We start from the raw sequence: 16,241 nt of genomic DNA, 5'->3' as shown, positions 1-16,241 counted from the left end.
CCAAGACAGGACAAAAAAAAAAAAAACCTAGAAGAAAACTCACCATCATCCTGCTTCTGTTTCCCAATTCTCTCGTGTTTTTGCTCAAATAGTTCACTAAACAACGTATTATCAACAGAGATAAATCTTCTCACTAACATGTTAACTTATCCTATTTTGTCTCCTAACCAAATCCGAGCTTATCATACTGTATGATATACTTAAGTATTAGTTTACCATTTCACATTAGTTTCACATACACAAAGGGTTTTTGGGTTTTTGTTTTTGCCAGTTGTGGGGCTTGAACTCGAGGGGGGGGGGCTGAGCACTGTCCTTGGACTTTTCTCAAGTCTAGAGATCTACCACTTGAGCCACAGCACCACTTCCAGCTTTTTTCTATGTATATAGTACCGAGGAATAGAACCCAGGTCTTCATGAATACTAGGCAAGCACTCTACCACTAGGCCAAACTCCTGGCCCACAAAAAGGATTTTTATCTTTTGTTGCTAATGAAAATCAAGTCACTAAAATAGTGCCTAAAGGTCTAGTAGTAGAGTGCTTGCCTAGCATGCTCAAAGCCCTTAGGTTGAATTCCTCCATACTATATACACAGAAAAGGCTGGAAGTGGCGCTGTGGCTCAAGTGGTAGAGTGCTAGCTAGCCTTGAGAAAGGCCAAGGACAGTACCCAGGCCCTAAGTTCAAATACCAGTACTGGCAAAAATAAATAAATAATGCATAGTAACAAGAAGATACTCACTAAATACTTTTTCACTAAATTAAGAAGTATTAGGAAGTGGCGCTCCGGCTCAAGGGGTAGAGAGCTAACCTTGAGCTGAAAAGCTTAGGGACAGCACTCAGGCCCAGAGTTTAAGCCCTACAACTGACCAAAAAAAAATGTATAAACTGCATAAATAAAATAAAACTGGAGCCACTCGTGGCATAAACATCTATAATCACAGCTACATAGTAGGATGAAATAGGAGAATCATAGTCCAACAGCAGGTTTGGGTAAAAACCTTTCAGAAAAATAATGCAAAAAGGGCTGTTGGCATGATTCAAGTGGTAAAATGCTAGTCTTGAGTTCGAGTCCAATGTCATACACAGGCGGACACGGACACGGACACACACACACACACATACACACACACACACACTGGAATTGGATCATTACTGTAAAAAAAAAAATTAAAGCCAAAATCTTCCAGAAGAAAATATGAACTATTTTTGTACTCAGGGATAAAAAGTAAGATTCTTTATCTTACCTGGGACACAAAAATCATGAGCTAAAAAGAAAAATTCTTGCTGGGCACAGTGGCTCACATCTGTGATCCTAGCTACTCAGGAGGCTGAGATCTGAGGATCATGGTTCAAAGCCAGCCCAGGGACTAAAAAGTCCATGAGACTCTTATCTCCAATTAATCATCAGAAATCGGGAAGTGGCACTGTGGCTCAAGTGGTAGGGCAGTAGCCTTGAGCTGACGAGCTCAGGGACAATACTCAGGCCCTATGTTCAAGTCCCACAACAGACAAAAAAAAAAATATATATATATATATATATATCTTTCTCATTAAAATTAAGGGTACCTAGGTACCTGCTGCCCATGACTGTAATCTTAGCTAACAGGGGTTTCATATTTAAGGATCATGGCTCAAACCCAATCCAGAAAGGAAAGTCTATAAGACTATCTCCAATTAACCACCAAAAAGCTAGAAGTAAAGCTGTGGTTCAACAGTAGAATGCTAGCCTTAAGCTAAAAAAGCTCAAGGATAGGCACCCAGTTCCTTAATTCAAACCCTAGGACTGGCACACAAAAAAATTAAGGATTCAATGTGCCTCATTCTAGAGTATATGTCAAACATGCAGCAGGCCTCTGGTTCAATCCCCTCAAAAAAAAAGTAAATAAATAAGATTTTTAAAAACCGCATAGCAAAAACAACCATTAAGAAGCTGAAAATGCCAAACTAGATATGTACCTTAGTGATAGTCTTGACTATAATGCACAAGGCCATGGGTTCAATAACAACAAAAACACTAAAAAGGAAGAGAGAAAAGAAAGAGGAGGGGAAAAAAAAAAAAGACCAAGAAAAAAGGAAGCCAATGCATGGCTCACGCCCGTAATCCTAGTTACTAAGGAGGCTGAGATCAGAGGATCATGGTTCAAAGCTAGCCCAGGCACTAAAGAAGGAGAGACTCTTATCCCCAAACAACTACAAGAAAAGGAGAAATGGGACTGTGGCTCAAGGGGTAGGGTGGTAGCCTTGAGCTGAAGAGCTCAGGGACAATACCCAGGCCCAGGGGTAGGGTATCAGCCTTGAGCTGAAGAGCTCATGGACAGTGCCCAGGCCCAGAGATCAAGCCCCACTGAGGGAAGCAGAGGAGATGATAACGGAGGAACAGAAGGGAAAAGTAAAAGATGGAGGAATGGAAGATGGAAAAGATGGAAGAGGAAGGAGAGAGAAAGGACAAAGGAAAGTAAAAATAGAAAGGCAAGTCATATACTTGAATATATTCTCCAACATATCAATACATGAAGACCTCAATTTCTTGTTGTTGTTTGTTGTTGTTGTCAGTGATGGGGCTAGCCTGGATGCTGTCCCTGAGCTCTTCAGCTCAAGGCTAACGCCCTACCACTTAGAGTAACAATGCCATTTTCAGTTTTCTGGAGGTTAATTGTAGATAAGAGTCTCTCAAGGCTTTCTTGCCTGGGCTGGCTTTGAACCATGATCCTCGGATCTCAGCCTCCCAAGCAGCTAGGATTATAAACATGAGCCACTCATGCCTGCGCAGGTCTCAATTTTTTAAATAGAAATGTCACAAAAGAAGACACACAAATAGTACATAAAATGTGCTCAATATCATTAGTTATCCAGACAAATGTAAAGTAAAAACAAATGGGATATCCTTACATATATACCCATTAGCATGGCAAATACAGAATAATTGTATATCTTATACAGTATATTGCTAGTGAAAGAGAAACTTGGAAAACTGTTCACCAGTTTCATTTAAACATACACACATAACACAGCCCAGACATTCCTCCACATTGAAATGAAACACATAAAACACATACCCAAAAAAACACTAGCATAAAAATTATCAAGATACTTTTTTCTGACAGTACTAGGGTTTGAATTCAAGGTCTTTGAGATTGCTAAGTAAGCACAATACCATTTTTTTTGCTCTGGTTCTTCTTCAGATAAGGTTTAGCCTCCTCACATATACATCAGACTGGCCTAAAATTATTATCCTCATGATCTCAGCCTCATACATATAAGGCATGACAGCTGTGAACCACCAGCAGTTGGCAAGTAGATACTTTATTTTCAATAGTCTACAGCTAGAAACAATAATTCTTAACAATTTAACATACATAGAAATTATGGAAGGGATAATGTATTATTTAGGAGTAAAAAATGGACCAGGGAGCATGACCTAGTAGTAGAGTGCTTGCCTAGCATACACAAAGCCCGGGTTTGAATCTTCAGTATCACACATACACCCAGAAAAAGCCAGAAATGGTGCTGTTGCTCAAGTTGGTAGATCTCTAGCCTTGAGAAAGCCCAAGGAAAGTGCCCAGGCCCTGAGTTCAAGCCCCAGGACTGGCAAAAAAAAAAAAGAGTAAGAAATGAATTACTGATGTCAGAACACCATTAATTTTCTAAAATTAGTGAATAAAAGACCAAAGACATCAAGTCATATAATCTAACTTTATACAAAGTTCTAGAACAGGCTATAACGACAACAGTTAGATCAATGGTTGCCTTGGGGAGTAATGACTGCAAATTGGCACAATTTTTTTGATTATAGGAATGGAACTCAATCCTTGAACATGGTAGGCAAATGTTACATCACTGACCTACCCCTGAAATTTTCCATTTTCTGATGAAGGGTAGTTACACAAATATGCACACTTATCAAACTTCACACACTTGACACTTAAAAGTAGTAAAAAAAAAAAAAATGAGTTGGTGAAAAAAAAAGAAACAATGATACACCAGAATTTTTTTTTTTTGGCCAGTCCTGAGCTAGAGCTCAGGACCTGAGCACTGTTCTTGGACTTTCTCAAGGCTAGAGCTCTACCACTTGAGCCTCAGCACCACTCCCAGCTTTTTTCTATGTATGTGGTACCGAGGAATTGAACCCAGGTCTTCGTGCATGCTAGACAAGCACTCTACCACTAGGCCAAACTCCCAGCCCATACACCAGAAATTTTTTAAGATACAAATTGCTCAGTGGGCTGGGAATGTAGCTTAGCAGTAGACTAACATGCATGAAGCCCTTGGTTCAGTTCCTTAGTACCACATAAACAGAAAAAGCCAGAAGTGGTGCTATGGCTCAAGTAGTAGAGTACTAGCCTTGAGCAAAAAGCTCAGGGGCAGTGGTCAGGCCCTGAGTTCAAGCTCCAGAACTGGCAAAAAAAAAAAAAAAAAAAAGAATTATAACAATTCTGGGTGTGATTTTTAAAAACTCAGCTGGCCTGGTGGTTCACACCTGTAATCCTAGCTACTCAGGATGAGATCTGAGGATCAAGGTTCAAAGCCAGCCCGGGCACAAAAGGACCTGAGACTCTTATCTCCAATTAACCTCTAGAAAATGGAAAGTGGGGCTTAACTCAAGGGTAGGGCAGTAACTTAGAGCTGAAGAACTCAAGAATGATGCCCAGGCCCAGGGATAGGGACAGCACCCAGGCAGAGTTCAAGCCCATAACCCCCCCCACACACACACACACACAAAAAAAAAAACCCTCTAAAAATAAAACATCTCATGAGGCAAAAGGCAGGAGAAACTTAAGTTTTGCTACACAAAAATTAATAATGGGAACTTGTATTTTTTAAACCTTTTTCTTTTTTTCCACTTTTTAAAAACTGTTTTACTAAAACCATCTCTGAAATATTGGGATGGTTGTTTGTTTGTTTGTTTGAGGCAAGGTCTTGATAAATGTTGTCCAGGCTGGCTGATCCTGATCTTGCAGTCTTTCCTGCGGTAGGCTTCTGAGTGCTAGGATTACAGTTGTGTGGCACATTTGGCCTTCCATAATGCTGTTTGGCATGTTTCATTGGCTTTTGTGCTAGGCCTGGTGCTTCAACGCAGGACCTAGGTGCCTTCTGCTCCAAGATTGTGCTCTACCATTTGAGCCACACATACGCATATGCACACACAAATACACACAGCTCCATTTCTGTATTTGGGGGAACTTAAGTGGAGATAATAGTATCATGGACTTTCCTGCCTAGGCTTGAGATGGGATTCTCACATCTGGGCCTCCTGAGTAGCTAGGTTGCAGGAGTGAGTCACCAGCACCCAGCTCATAATGCTGTTCTTAAATGCTATGCTGAGTCTGATTCTCCTGACTATTTGCTTCATAATATCATTCTACTTTCTGAGGCAATTATCACTCCTATTTCTCCCTTTTCAGAGTCTATTTTCTAGCATCATCTTTTTTATGGCAAAGTGGCTGGTACTGGGATTTGAACTTAGTGCCTCATATTTGATAATCAGGTGCTTTACTACTGAGCTATGACTCTAGCTCTTTCATGAACTGGGTATTTTTGAAATAGGATCTCACTTTCTACCCAGGTGTACACCTAGATGATAGATAATCCACCTCTTTTAGGCTCCTTGCCATAATTAGGTAGACAGGCATGTACCACACACTCACCTTCTTATGTTGAAATGGAGAATTTTAGACTTTTTGACCAGGCTAGCTTGTAAGGATACTCCCATTCTCAGCTTCAAATACTGCTAAGATGCAGGAACACCTAGAGGTATGCCTGGTATTGAAGGAGAGCCTCAATGGCTTTGAACCATAATCTTCCCATTCTCAGCCTCCCAAGTAACTAGGATTACAGGCAGGGCCAGCATGAGCTCATTAAACTCCCTCATCTTTTCATAAGAAAAAGAATACACATTAGTACATGCCTAAGGCATAGGAGCATTAGACACTGTACCTACTTCTTAAATTATAATGTTCTCCTGAAGTTCTTTTTGCCCTCTTCCGTCTTATAGCTGCTAGCACGACTCAAATTTTTCTTTCCAGAACAGACCTCCCTTTGGAATGCTATACCCATTCTTAGGTTATTTCTACCCAAATATTCCTCAAGCATGGAAAATTCAGGATGCTTACCTGAAAACATAAGAGATCTTACATTAACCTTTGTGAATGAATACTTAAGTATCAGTTCAAAAGACAAGGAAATTTTGAAATTTTATTTAGATTCCCACAACTACACTTTAAGTTATATGTTTATACCTATAGTGCTACAAATTCTACCCTATTTCAGGGAAATGTAAACTTTGATACTCAGAATAAAACATTTTCATATATCCTAACATAAATTATGCATTTTTCCATTTGACACCTTAAAAGAAATACATAATTAGTAGCCACTATTATTAAGCTATTAAATATTTTTTGGTTTCTCTAGAGTCAAAGAGTATTCCCTTCCTTATATGAACATTTTTAAGCCATAAAAAAATAGAAACTCAAGAGATACTGCTATACCTTGCAATGCAGACATTAAATATTGGCTAACTAATAAGGATTGATGTGTTGGTCCTCTTTACTGTAAGTCTTATTTAGGCTTATAGCCAATACTGTACTAATACAATGATGATTTTCTCACTAGAAGAGTATTCATCCCATTGTTTCCAAATCTCAACAAAAATTTGTACTAGAATTTTTATCTGAACAAAACACCTCATAAATTTATGAATCAAAACTTTTATTCTGAAAGGAAGTTTATTATGAGCTCACTGCAAAACTATCTATTTCAGTCATATTCCAGATTTAGCAGGACAAAGGGCAACAGCAGGAAATGGACCATCACCAAGGCTCAAAACAAACTTAGTTGAAAGTGGAGAGGGCAAAAAAGGAAACCTCAAATCAGTAGTCAAAATAATTAAGCACTATGTTTGGATGCAAAAATGAGTAAGCAGAGATTAAAACACTCATAAAGGCAGCCTTACTGCTACCAATACTGCTCTCATAAAGGCAGCCTTACTGCTACCAATACTGCTCTGTATTTGCCCAACTAGAAATTATCTTCATTCACACACTCATAGACATATGTGCATTTACAAAGTACTACTGACTGCATTTCCATATTTTTACTTTTATCTACATACAACCAATTCACTTCTCTCATCAACATGGAGAGGTATAAATTTGGTAGTTATTTTTTTCCATTTGACATGTGAGAAAACTGATAGAAGGAAACTACATAACCTACTTTCAGGTCCTTCATACCTGAAACAGAATTAGGAATCTGGTTCAATTCCAACTCGGTTACACAAAATTAAATCTTAAAAAAAGCAAACAAATGCCTATAACTCTAGCACTGGGAAAGCTAAAGCAGGTGGATCAAGAGTATGAGAATGTTTTAGCCCAGTGTGGGCTACAAAATGAGATTCTATCTCAAAAACAAAAACAACAGAAAGGTAAGAAGCTCTGAACTTCAATCAACATTAGTACATTTCAAAATGCCTCATGATACTTTATACCAGAAAGAAAAGTATATTATTAAGTATATATTAAGTATATTATTAAGTATATATTATGAGCTGGGTACAGGTGGCTCATGCCTGTAATCCTAGCTGCTCAAGAGGCTGAAATCTGAGGATCAAAGTTCAAAGCCAGCCCAGGCAGGAACATCTGTGAGACTCTTATTTCTAATTAACCACCAAAAACTCAGAAGAGAGTTGTGGCTCAAGTGGAAGAGCATTAGCATTGAGCACAAGAACTCAGAGACAGCACCCAGGACCTGATTTTAAGCCCCAGGAGCAGCACACAAAAAAAGCACCGAAAGAGAGAAACACTTAAATAAAAGGAAATCATTTAGTAAAACTCAGATTACAGAAAATTCTATAGTGAAGACTAGTTTCCTCAATAACAACAAAAAAGAACAAGTAAGAGAAGTATGATAAGTTAGGTGTGGTAGCTCACCCCTATAATCCTAGCTACTCAGGAGGCTGAGATCTGAGGATCAAGGTTCAAAGCCAGCCAGGCACAAAAGGACCTGAGACTCTTATCTCAATTAACTTCTAGAAAAAGGGAAGTGGGGCTTGGCTCAAGGATAGGGCAGTAGCCTTGAGCTGAAGAGCTCAGGGACAGCATCCAGACTGAGTTCAAGCCCCCAAGCCCCATGACCCACAAAAAAGAGAGAGGGGGGGAGGGGGGGAGGTATGGTAAAAGGGAATTAATGAGGGGCTAGAAATGTGGCTCAGTGGTAGAGTGCTTGCCTAGCATCAATGAAGCCCTGGGTTCGAATCCGCAATACCACATAAACAGATAAAGCTGGAAGTGGTGCTGCAGCTCAACTGGTAGAGCACTAACCTTGAGCAAAAGAAGTTCAGGGACAGAGCCCAGGTCCTGAGATCAAGCCCCTGGATTGGCAAACAAAAGGGAACCAAAGGCTCACACTTATTATCCTAGCTACTCTAGAGGTTAAACTGAGAATTAAGGTAGACAGTCCAAACAGAGAATCTAGAAAACTATTCTTATCTTCAGTTAACCTGCAAAAAGCCAGAAGTAGAAATGTAATAGAGCACCAGCCAGGATGGGGGTGGGGTAGCAAGAGAGGGCTGGAATGCAAACACCAGTACCTGCTAAAATACACTGTTTAAATACTAGCTCAAACAGTGGGAGAAAACAATAGCAGGGTCAAAATTTTACAATTGTAAGCTCACAATGAAGTCTGAGAAGTTCTTACAACTAAGTTATAGAAAAACAATGTATTGGGCTGGGAGTGTGGCCTAGTAATAGAGTGTTGGCCTAGCAGGCACCAAGCTCTGGGTTGGATTCCTTGGTACTACATACACAGAAAAAGCTGGAAGTGGCACTGTGGCTCAAGTGGCATGCCAGGCTTGAACAAAAAGTGTTCAAGGACAGTGCCTAGGCCCTGAGTTCAAGCCCCAGAACTGGCAAAATAATAACAATAATAATAATAGAAAACATTTATTAAAGGATATGAACAGGGGCTGGGAGTTTGGCCTAGTGGTAGAGTGCTTGCCTAGCATGCACAAAGACCTGGGTTCGATTCCTCGGTACCACATACTTAGAAAAAAAGCCAGAAGTGGTGCTATGGCTTAAGTGGTAGAGTGCTGGCCTTGAGAAAACCCAAGGACAGTGCTCAGGCCCTGAGCCCAAGCACAGGACTGGCAAAAAAAGATATGAACAATCCTAAAGCCATCTGAAAATTCATCAAGAGGGATAAGGGAGAGTGAGTGAAGGATGAATTCGATTAGAGCACATTTTATGCCCTATGGAAATATTACAAATGAAAGCCTCTTTTACAACTTTTTTAACTATGTGTTTTTTTTAAAAAAATCTTAAAAGTTGTCAGGTGAAGGACTGGGGTTGGGGGGAATATGGGAGTCAGTTAGTTTTGACAAGCTAAGTGCTACATTAGTAGCAATATGCTAGAAAGTACAGACCAGCTATGTATGTGGCATCCATTCAGACTCAGAAGAGTTATTTTCAATCTAGTAGTTTGTTATTTAGCAGTGGTCAAGAGGTCTGCAGAAGATAAGGTTATTAGCGAATTAGTATATACTATCTATGAACTAATGAAACATTAAAATCATTATCTTAAATAAACCATGTAAGTATATAAATGGTTCCATTTTAAATCTAAAAATGGAATTTACCTTCCTCTCCAAAGAGATAGTCCTGATTACAGGGGTTAGAGATGTAGTTCTTTGCACATAGAAGAGCTGGTGTGGCTTCCAAGCACCACATTAAAATTAATTTTTTCAAAACCTTTATGTGGGAGCCGGGAGTTTGGCCTAGTGGTAGAGTGCTTGCCTAGCATGCATGAAGACTAGGTTCAATTCCTCAGTACCATATACATAGAAAAGCCAGAAGTGGTACTATGGCTCAAGGGGTAGAGCTCTAGCCTTGAGAAAAGCCCAAAGACAGTGCTCAGGCCCTGAGTTTAAGCCCAGAACTGGCAAAAAAAAAAAAAAAAAAAAAAAACAACTTGATATCAGCCTGGTGCAATGGTTCACACCTGTAATCCTAGCTATTCAGGAGGCTGAGATCTGAGAATCACGGTTCAAAGCCAGCCCAGGCACTAAAGTCCAAGAGAATCTTATCTCTAATTAACCACCAGAAAACTGGAATGGTGCTGTGGCTCAAGTGTTAGAGCAATAGCCTTGAGAAAGCCCAAGGACAGTGTCCAGGCCCTGAGCTGAAGTGCCAGGACAAAAAAAAAAAATCCATACGAAGTATTGCACAGTATCATTCCTTTGGTAATTATAAAAACTTATCAAACCCAGGAAGCAAAAGAATGTTCATTCCAGTGTGATCTCTAAAATTAAATATTACAGATAAATGAGGTTATTGTTAAAGAGTAATTTGCTTTTGTTTAAACAGATTAAAGTATTATTCAAAAAAAAAAAAAAAAAAAAAAAAAAGAGCGGGCCGGGAGTTTGGCCTAGTGGTTAAAGTGCTTGCCTAGCATGCATGAAGACCCGGGTTCGATTCCTCGGTACCACATATATAGAAAAAAGCCGGAAGTGGTGCTGAGGCTCAAGTGGTAGAGCTCTAGCCTTGAGAAAGTCCAAGGACAGTGCTCAGGCCCTGAGCTCAAGCCCAGGACTGGCAAAAAAAAAAAAAAAAAGAGCCTGAAAGGATGATGCCAAAATAGTCTGACTTGAGCACTTGACCACACAGACCTAAGTTAACTTTAGTAGATGAAGGGTGTTCCTTTGACTTCTGCCGGTACTTTCAAAGTAGTACTATAGCTCACCACTTGAAAAGCATGTTTTTAAGTACTACCCTTCTCACAACCCTAAAATCAAACCTACCATGCACACTCACATAAAGGAAGAAAATAAATTTACTTCTAAATGAAAAAAAAAAAATTTAGAATCAGGCTTCATTGAGTTCTAGGCTCATTTGTCTATCAGTTTTCTCATCAGTAAAAAAGGTAATTACAATTATCTACAGAACTGTTAATGAGGGATCAATGAAACAAGGCATAGTAAGCACCTCAATAACTTTTGTATACAATTTAAAAGGCTGATGAGAAAAGTGTTCAATAAAGACAGACACTGGTGGCCCATGCTTGTAATCCTAGCTACTCAGGAGACTGAGAAATGAGGATCAAGGTTCAAAGTGTGCCCAGGCAGGAAAGTCCATAAGATTTTTTTTTTTTTTTTGGCCAGTCTGGGGACTGAATTCAGCATCTGAGCACTGATCTTGGGCTTTCCTTAAGGCTCTACCACTTGAGCCACAGTAGCACTTCCAGCTTTTCAATGTATGTGGTATTGAGGAATCGAACCCAGAACTTTGTGCGTGCTAAGCAAACACTCTACCATCAGGCCAAACCCCTGGCTGCATGAGACTCTTATCTTCAATTAATCACCAGAAAACTGGAAGTAGCACTGTGTCTCAAAGTGGTAGAGTGCTAGGCTTGAGCAAAGAGCTGGGGGACAGAGGTCAAGGTTTGAGCTCAAGTCCCATTACCAAAGGGAAAAAAAAGTGTTCAATGGCCCTTCTAACAAAAATGCCTACTACCAGGCCCATACACACTTAGGGAAGAAAACAACAGCAAGAAATTTTATTAAAGACATGCTATTTTACTTACATAATTTTGAGAAATTTTGAGATTAAAGTATCAAAAAACACACCCTTAAGTTTTTAAGTGTGCTAATAATGTGTATGTAATCAAACATGAAAAAATAAGAAACAACAGTAGCTCATGCCTGTAATCCCAGGTAGGAGCTGAAAGATCTGAGAATCTCACTTCAAACCAAGCCTGGACAGGAAAGACTGAAACTCCATGAGACACTTTTCTCCAAAAACTATCTAAAAGATGAAGTAAAATTGTGGCTCAAGTAGTTGAGTGCTAGCTTTGAGAACACAAAGTTCAAGGACAGAACCGGGGCCCTGAGTTCATGCCCCAAGGCAAGAACACACATTCACTCTCACACACACACACACACACACACACACACACACACACACACACACAGAATATCCCTTATATGTTCTTAAGTTTGGGACTATTAGTATGAATATACTATTATCCATTAAGTAAAGAGATAATAAGAATAGGCACATCTTATAACCAAGTATTTTAAAAGCTCAGAAATAAAAAAGAGAAAGCAGTTACCTTTGTACAATAAAGCATCCAAAGTTCAAAGAGCCTCTCTCTGGATGCCATTGTGGCTTTCACTCTGGCACTTTAATTTTTCCTCAAAAAAATTATGTTCAAGACCACAGCACGTTCATTTTATTTTCCAAGTTTCTCAGCCATTACAGTAAAGCTCAAAGCAGTAGGGAAAACAAAAATTAGTAAAACAAATAGTCTCTGGCCAATAAAAGGGAATTCTGGCAGTCACTCGAACACATATACAGATATATCTTCATCAGTGGTTGATAGGAAATAAATCTGTAAAAAAGAAAAATACCCAAAGATTTGTTCAAATAAGAGGTGACAATACAAATATCTATACTTATCAGAAACTAGAGAAAAAGATTTATCTTTTTCACTTGCCATAAAAAGTATAAACCTTTACACTCGTTGCAGTGTATAGCTTATGTTTCAGGAAAACACTGGTACCAACACCATACGTTACATCAATATAAAGACCTGGAACTCTCTAGGGCAGATTCACAAACCCCCCCACCCCTCAAAAAAAAAAAAATGCATGAAGAGAAAACAAAGAGCAAGAACGCTTTTCCCACTCCCATATCGTCTATAAACAGAAGGGAACGGCATTTCCAAGACATACTTCAAACACATGAAATATCTTAGCATTTTCTAGGCTGCTATTTAAAAGCGGGGGGTAGGTCGGCGGCAGGGCAGGGCAGGGCGTGGGGGAGGGCGGAATTCCTGGCTTGTTTGTTTTAGCAGTCCTGAGACGCGGAAAGGCAACCTGCCCACCTGACCTCCCTACCTGGCCTCCGAGCCCCGGGAAGAAGAAAACAGCAGGCAGGAAACATCCCAGAAAAGCCTGCGACTGCGAGCGTTTCAGGGGACTTTTAAATTTCCTCCCCGCATCCCAGACAACCAAAGCCGAGGGAAACTTTTCAGGGTGCCAGAAACTGACGAGAAAAACTTGAGAAATGAGACGGGGCGAGGTCGGTGACCGGACCGCAGCGGGAGCCGCCCGGGACAGCCCTGGCCCCCACCCCGCCGCCCCTGCGCCACAACCCCCACGGGGCCGGCCCCCCTTCATCTCCGGGGCCCTCCCGCCCCGGGGCTCTCCCGCCCCGGGCCACGCGGCTTTCCCGGGCCCGGCTGCCCTCCTCCCCTCACCGAACTCACACTGGGGCCCGCCGCCGCCGCCGCCGCCTCCCTGCCGAGCTACTTGCCGCCCTCGCCCCTTCCCAAGGCAGATCCCCGAGTCACCTCACAGCCCGCCCGGCGGGTGTGGAGGCGGGGCGGGGCAGAGCTGCGGCACCAGGCGGGGCGTGAGAGCGGGAGGAGCCAGAGGCGGGGCGGACCCCTCGGCTAATCATTCGGGCCGCTAGAGGATTTACCCCGGCCTCCGGCAGCGTTTCTTCAGTGGTCCGGCATGCCGGGCGGGGGCGGAGTGAGAAGCAGCTCCGCCCCCCAATACCTGCGCAGCCGCAGTGCGCAGGGCTCTTGCAGACCTCCGCGGGGCTGGGCTCCGGGACCCGGGTTCTACGTGATGACGTAGTATCCCGCCCGCCCCTGCAAGGCGGGGCAGGTGGTGTTATCGGCGTTACGTCATTTCCTCAGATCAGCTGAGGGCAGGGAGTCCCGCGGTCCTGACCGCCCCAAGTGTCCTTTAGAGTACTATGTAGTAGTGGGATCGGTTCTGGGGCTTATAGTAACGTGAAAGGACGACACGTCGTCCCCAAAGGAAAATCCTTTTGCCCCCGTTGTGCCTGTGCCTCGTACTCTCCAGTCGTGCAGCTTCAAGTTCATCGTGAAGGGAAGACATCTTCGAATGGGCTTTCAGTGTCCAGAACGAGGAGAGGCAGTCCGCTGCATTTGTTAGCTTCACAGGAGTCGCGGGCGGGTTTGTGGTCATCCAAACATGGCCAGACTGCTTACTTTGTCTCTTCCTGTGGCCGCTGGTGCCGCATAAGAAAGCTCTTTCCTCGACCCGTCACCACTTCCCCTTTGGCGTATTGGGGGGACGAGCTGGACATAACATGTGGAGCCTCTGAAGTTGGGCCTGTGACCTAGAACTCCAGTTACTCCAATTACAGTTTAAGTTCTTGTAAAGCGTTTCTTTGGAGGGCTGGCATTGTAAAAAGAACAGAATAGCCTTGTTTGTGTAGCTCTTTAGTTGTTCTTCGTTTAGTTTTCCAAGCTCCTAGACACTGGAAGTGTTGTCCGTTTCTCTTTTAGGAGATCACGTAATGTTTATGCTAGTGTCAGACATGCTCGTGAAAACGTTCTTATTGTGATTACTCTTAGTGGAATAGGAATGTCACCAAAACTATTCTGTACTTGCTTACATAGTTTTTATTAAATTGAATTACCTGTGGGTTCTTTTGCATAATCCTATATCTAAAGAACTGAAAGTTACTGCGGATATAATGTAAATTAATACTTCCATTTTAAGTATTTTCTTCCTTTTTTTTTTTTTTTTTTGCCAGTCCTGAGCCTTGACTCAGGACCTGAGCACTGTCTTTGGGTTTTCTCAAGGCTAGAGCTCTACCACTTGAGCCACAGCACTACTTTTTTCTTTTTTTCTTTCTATATATATGGCACCAAGGAATCGAACTTGGATCTTAGTACATGCTAGGTAAGCACTCTATTACTAGGGCAAACTCCTTGCCCCTTCAAAATTCCTCAAATTTCTTCAACATCCAAGTAGATATTAATGCATTCTCTTTTCAGCTTCTCCTTTCTTGGTACCAGAATTCTAATATTCCTTCCAGGTCTACTTCCAGTGCATTCTCCAGCGAAACCATTTTTGATTATAGTTATTGCTTAATGCTATCTCTTGAAATGCTTTTATTTACTGATCTTATTTCTTTATCTTTTTTTTTTTTTTTGCCAGTCCTTGGCTTGAGCTCAGGGCCTGAGCACTGTCCTTGGACTTTCTCAAGGCTAGAGCTCTACCACTTGAGCCTCAGCACCACTTCCAGCTTTTTTCTATGTATGTGGTACCGAGGAATCGAACCTAGGTCTTCATGCATGCTAGGCAAGCACTTTAACCACTAGGCCAAACTCCCGGCCCCATTATTTCTTTTATCTTATGATTAACATCTGCCTCTCAGTTCTGAGTGCTAAATAGGTGGTAAGAGTAAGCATTTGTGAAGCACACAGTGGCATTAAAGTGTACTATGCATGGTGTGATTTTTGTTTTTCTCTTTTACAAGTTAGCTCTGTCTTGTGAACTATTTTGTTTTTAAAAAATCTATATGATATGGAGAATTCTACCTTGCAGTGTTAGTTTAAGAGCTAGATATGAAAGCTATAAAACACATAGCACTATGTACATAGTATGTGTTCCACAAATTGTTATTGATATGCTTAATTATTAGTCTTCTATTGGTGGCCACCAATAGAGAGCCTAGTGTTAATTTGCACTTGTAGAACTAGATCGCATTTTTGGAGGTATTTTACCATCAGTTAAGTTGAATCTACCTTAAGAGTCCTAAATTTTTTTTTCATATGACTACAGTATCTTAGGAACAGATTTCTAGTCTACAAGTTCTCAATTGGAGATAATTTGCAACTCCCATCTGTATGGGCATTTGCCTGTCTGGAGATGTTTTTGTTTGTCACAACTTTTAAGATGTTACTAATGTTTACTGGGTAGAGGCTACTGATATTGTTAAGCATCCTACAGTGGTCAGGACAGTTTCCCAAAACGAAGATTTATCCACTCCAAAACATATGATTTGAGAAACCTTGCTCTAAATAGATCACTTTATACACTCTGAAAAGATGTCATAGTTTATGGATTTCTGGATTCTAATTTTACTTCCATCAACCACGTTTGAATCAGCATGCTGCATAACAAGGTAAGCAATCCCTCTGAACTTCCACCCATTTTAAATAGTCATTTAACTTTCCTTTTCTATACCTTATTTTTCTTCCTATGCAAATTATTTCTGGAACACCATTGTCCAGTATAGTAGCCATCACCAACATGTAGCTAAAAAATAAGTGAAAAATGAGTCATTTGTTTCTTAGTTGTACAAGCTATATTTCAATTGTTCAATATGGCTAGCACCTATGAAATTGAACAGCATAGATATGAAACAGTTCTACCACTGCAGAAATCTCTATTGGATTCTGCTAGTCTAGAATCTTAGATTCA

The 16,241-nt window shown here is 41.0% G+C and overlaps 1 protein-coding gene across 1 annotated transcript in view; it reads right to left on the bottom strand.

Annotated features, from left to right (window-relative positions):
- Nbeal1 (neurobeachin like 1) overlaps positions 1 to 13,113 on the bottom strand; it is a 156,265-nt gene extending 143,152 nt beyond the window's left edge. The window contains exons 1-2 of the mRNA XM_090354628.1: positions 12,888 to 13,113; positions 12,101 to 12,379 (exon numbers count right to left, since the gene is read on the bottom strand). Coding sequence (XP_090210754.1) covers positions 12,101 to 12,151 — 51 coding nt within the window. The 5' untranslated portion in view covers positions 12,152 to 12,379; positions 12,888 to 13,113. The remainder of the gene's footprint in view (positions 1 to 12,100; positions 12,380 to 12,887) is intronic.
- Positions 13,114 to 16,241: the final 3,128 nt, after the last annotated feature.

This window comes from Megascapheus bottae, chromosome 21 (genome assembly GCF_031878675.1).
Source record: "Megascapheus bottae isolate mThoBot1 chromosome 21, mThoBot2.hap1, whole genome shotgun sequence".
NCBI classification, from domain to species: domain Eukaryota; kingdom Metazoa; phylum Chordata; class Mammalia; order Rodentia; family Geomyidae; genus Megascapheus; species Megascapheus bottae.
The sequence above is the reverse complement of the archived record's forward strand: the minus strand, read 5'-3'. Positions and strand labels throughout refer to the sequence as shown.